At 34.1% G+C, this 5156-nt stretch overlaps 1 protein-coding gene across 1 annotated transcript; it reads right to left on the reverse strand.

Moving 5' to 3' along the window:
* Nucleotides 1-538: 538 nt before the first annotated feature.
* Nucleotides 539-3876, reverse strand: LOC21406189 (uncharacterized protein At5g08430). Its single transcript, XM_010102357.1, has 3 exons — nucleotides 3814-3876; nucleotides 968-1299; nucleotides 539-932 (listed from the first exon to the last, which is right to left on the reverse strand). Exons 1-3 carry the CDS (start codon nucleotides 3874-3876, stop codon nucleotides 539-541), a joined length of 789 nt encoding a protein of 262 aa, XP_010100659.1.
* Between the last annotated feature and the right edge of the window lie 1280 nt (nucleotides 3877-5156).

Consider the following 5156-nt stretch of genomic DNA (forward strand, 5'->3'; position numbering starts at 1 on the left):
TTATGTGTCTTCATCGTTGGTACTTTCTTCCCTCACCTCTGCTCTAGATTTCTTATTGGTATCGTGAATAAAAACTCTTTTTTTTTTTTTTTTAAAGGTACAGATTTGAAGATTTCATTCTAGATTCGTCACCAATCACTGTGACTGCTGATTCATTGCTCTCGATTTGGACCGACCGACCCACATATAACTAGCGATGAGAAAAACATGTACACTACTACTTGGAGTAGACATTGCAGATCAAGCTGATCCAGCAATTATAAACAAATTCTCAGATCAGATTGCTTGCTGTTAGTTTATCATTCTATTCTAAAAGCTTAGACTGTTAGGAGGTCACGTGTGTCCAACAATCCTGAGATCTATTAAAGACTTAATACATGATGACAATTTAAATGAGGATAAAAAGTACAATTACTGGAGTTTAAATTCAAGATCTCCTGTTCTAATACTATGTTAGTTTATCAATTTATCTTAAAAACTTAAACTATTAGGAAGTAGGCCAATAATAATTTTACGTTTTAACACAAGAAATAACCAGTTATGGCAAAAGCTGGTGAGAATTCTTTTGTAGAAAATCTTTGGAATCTGTTTTGACTCTAAGGAAACTTCCAACTACTTTGCCTTCAAAACTTTCAGGCTGCTTACATAACTCCACCAAGCTCCTCCTTAGATAGACGAGTTTGATATTTTCAGCGACTATAGAGGCAAAAGAGCTCCGCTTGATAATAGTTTCGACTTCGTTTACCTGATTTTCCATATCTGAGCTCAAAGTTCTCCGCTTCTTACAGGCCGCATCATCATTTTCATCTTTCTTTGGACAACGTACTTGATCACCGTCACCATCGTCAACATCTTCCTGTGATTCCTCCTTGCTCTCAACTAAATGGGCCTCCAAAAGATGAAATATTCTGCTCTTTGTTTGTGACCTCTTTCTGAAAAGAGAATATAGCTTCTCGTCACAATTAACCTCGCATTTCCTCTCTTGGTCAACAAGGTTTTTTTCTCTCGAATGTAGCGTTTGATGACAGAATCCACTTCATGATGGGGTAATTGTACTGGCTTGCATGGTTCTGTTTCTTCTTTATCAGAGTCAACCGTGATGAACTCTTCTTCTTGCTGTCCCTTTCCAATTTTAACTGAAAGGCATTTGCCGTTTTTATTTTTCTTCTTCTTCTTTTTTAATTGGGTATTTGCGGCATTGTCGTCATCCATGGTCAAGCCTTCTTCCTCCTGAACTATTTCCCAGTACTCTTTGAATAGGCCCTCAAATGAATCCCTGTCTTCAAAACCTATCTTTTCCTGAAAAAAGAAAACAAAAAAAAAAAATAAAGCTAAAGAAACAAATGTAGCAACATAAATACGCTCCCTTTAGAGCCTAAAAACAAGAAAAAAGCTATGATACTTTTTAGCCAAGGAAACGCACACACTACATAGAATCTGAGGCAAAGATCATCTTATTTGATTTAAGAATCGTTTAGGCTCTATATTCAAAACAAACATCGACAATTCCGATGATAATTACTACTTGGAAAAATATATCTAAATCAGTTCTAAAATGGTCCTCACATACTTTTTATTCAACTAATAAAAAGATTTTTTTTTCATGTAAATTTTTTTTTTAACTGATAAAAATACTTTTTTTTACATAAATAAAAGTTTTTTTACCACGTAAATTATTTCTTACCGGTCATAAATTAACCATTTACGCGATAAATTACTATTTACTTTAAATAATTTTAAAATATACTATTTACTTAATTTAGTTCTATAAATTTACTCTTTACTACAATTTCTTAGTTTCATAAATCTGCTCTTTACTACCATTTCTGTAAAAAAAGTTCAAAATAGCATAGGGGTTTTTGGAACTCACGATAAGAGGGTTGTGCTTTATCAGTTTCCTTGCACCAAATGAAAACCAAGGTGGACATGTGAATTCAGCCTTGCAAATCTGATTTTAACAAGCATTAGTGTGTCAACCAACCTCTCATATCAAGTTATCAGCAGTAGAAGAAATTTTTGAAAATGCTTACTTTTCATGAATCTGAATAATTATGCTAAACTCATAAATTGCACTCAATCCAAAATCTGAAACTTTGAGCACACCGTATGAGTCTAGAAGAAGACCTCAATCAAAAATCGGATGCCCTTACGAATTGCAATACTTTTTTTCTTTTCTCTTTCTGGGGGTAAAATTAGCAATAATAGTGGGTTCAGTTCGTTTAAAAATTTAAAGAAGAAGAAGTTTCCAAGTGACCAACTTAAATGTTTCATGTGGTTTCGTTTAGAAAACAGAGGAGAGAGTTAAGAGGCATTTTGCATTTGTGGCTTCTTTTCATTTATTTTTTATTAGTTTATGTTAGATCTGATGTTACGTCTGATGTTTTAGATGATGTTAAAATATTATCTAGTACACTACCAGCTTTTTTATTATTCAGATTAATTACTAAGAAAAGACAGTAATGCAGAAAGTAAAATAAATGCACACGATATGTTATCGCAATTTAGTGCGCACACCTACCCTGCGGGGTCACGCCCAGTCAGTAAACAGTTTCACTGTACTTTAAGAATTACAACACTGACGTATTCACTCAAGGACTCTCTCCTAGACTATGATGCCGTTGTGATGACATCGTACAATGACTCTGTTTAGCGTGTACCACACGTCTTCTATTCACCTAATGAACTCCCTTCGACCAGTAAAGCTTCCTCCCGAAAGCAACAAATCCTTCTCCTGAAGGACGATCTTAATAACTCATAAAAACTCACAGACATCTCTCTGAATATTTTCTCAGTAGTAAGCTCTCAAATTCATAGACTTTTCCTCTGGAGATATTCTATTAAATCCGTACTACATATGCTTTGAAACAAAGCTTTTAAATTAAGTCAAGAGAATCTCATTTAAATCCACTCTTGATAAGTTCTCTATTATCTTCATGATTCTCTCTCCTAGATAGGCTCCAAAATATCTTCACATTATCTTCACAATCTTCAATTTGATTTATGCAGCAAACTTTTAAATCCGAATTAGTTATCCTCATTACAAGTTAACACTTGATCTCCACGTGTTCTTCATTAAACACGGAGAACTTCCTCTTATCCAAATCATACATTCAAATCTCAAATAACCAAACCAATTATTCCACTTTTAAACCACAACATTGTCATGTATATATTACCATATATATGTGTATATATATAGCTCTTGCTTTTCAACTTCAAATATCAAACATATTGCACATTCATTTGCAAGACACGTAGCTCCATTGACTCCATCTTCCATATGATCTCCAATAGTACTTTTTAATTTCAAATTTGGATTGTACATCAAATTCAACAAATCCGAATTAATACCAACTTCAAATCCCACAAGTTGGATAAGCTGTAAATATCAAAATCATATCTTCTTATCTCTTTCTAGAAACTCATTTAAATTTAAATAACCAATACATTATCTTACTTTGACCAATGCCTTATCCTTATCTCTCCAAATCTGATTATGAATCTTCTTCTACAATACGAAATCTTCTTAAACCTATTTATTGAATTTTTACAAGATTATCAATAAATTGCCAACTAATAAAAATACCTAACAGTTTATTACCCAAGTAGTGATTTAGTTCAACGCAGTGAACTATAATTTATTTCTTCTGCTAGTTTCTACCAAATTCAAAACAAAATAGTAACGACATACCTTGTGAAACTCGAGTGTATGATTAAAAAAAAATGTTGAACAAGATTAATTATCTTTCTTGTAAGACTAGTCATGGAAACTAAACAATTTAAACAAAGGAAGGGGGAAAAAGAAAAGATTACCTTGTAGTTTTGTTGGCGAACGTTAAATCCCAAAGGCTTTGCAGCTTCTTCAATTTTGTCCATTTTTTCGTTAGCAGGGCACTGAAAAGTAAAGCGGGTTTCTCTCTTATTCCTATGGTGGGAAATTCAAGATTGACAGAGGACAAAAATCATTAGCCCATAATTTAAGCACCGCAACTAGAATTGAAAGTTGCATCTCCGTCCCACAGAAGAAGTTAATCATTAACCAGTTTCTTCATTTTTTTTTTCCAAAAATACAAGCACCATAACTAGAATAGGAATTCATTCTATCTAATTATTGGAATCTTTGTGCCTTTTTGGGCTGTGATTTAAACGTAAAGAGCTTCGTGGCCATTATGAGAATGCCAATGCCAAAGTTCTATATTTTCCATGTGACTGGACATCAGACCAAAATATCTACTTTGAGTGCAAGAATGCCATGTTGGAACATGGATAGCTGAAAAACCAGTGAAGTCTTATGATGGATAGCCCCTGCTTCTCAAACAGATTCTCCAGATTGAAACTCTGTGACTTGGAAATGAGCTCAACCGATCCTGCAAAATTAGCAAATCAATAAATAACTAAGGAAGAAATTTATATGTAACCATACAGCGTCTTATGTGACATAATTCTACAGGGAATTAACACAAATTCTTGATCAAGAGGAATGAAGAGGAATGTGACTAAAAGTTATCACCTTTGAGTCATTGAAAACGACATCTACATCATCAAGATTTACATCCTCTTCCTTTTCAAATCCTGGGGGCTGGTAGCCTTCTTGAGCCATCATAAATCTGCAGGACCAAACGTCAGATGATGTGCCATCATAACCTTTGCTGGTAAGCACCTGACACAAAACTACTACACCTGAGAAATGCATACATTTTGTACACCAACAAAAGAAAACCACCACCTTTGATCAACCTGTCCTAGATACCTCGGGAGCAACATAATTTGAGGTCCCAATAGCAGTATGAAGCAGCGCATCTTCCTGCAAATACAAAAAATTCTAAGAAGGTGTCTCTATGTGTAATGTCTTATACCTTCAATCCTCTTCTGAAGAAGCAATACAATATCCATAACAGATGTGTAAAACATATCAAAGTTTATGGCACTGACACAAGCAGAGTTAACGGTTGAGCCTCTTAATTAGATAGTTTGGGATTAGTGAATAAAATAACTATTAGAAATTTATCTGAAAATAATTACTAGTCATGAATCTGAATAATTATGCTACACTCACCTTGGCTTGCTGTGAAATCGCACTATCCAAAGTCTGAAACTTTGAGCTCACCATATGAGTCTAGAAGAAGATTCTCTGGCTGCAGAAGATAAAGCATAAT

This window comes from Morus notabilis, unplaced genomic scaffold, assembly GCF_000414095.1.
Source record: "Morus notabilis unplaced genomic scaffold, ASM41409v2 Scaffold404, whole genome shotgun sequence".
Taxonomy (NCBI): Eukaryota; Viridiplantae; Streptophyta; class Magnoliopsida; order Rosales; family Moraceae; genus Morus; species Morus notabilis.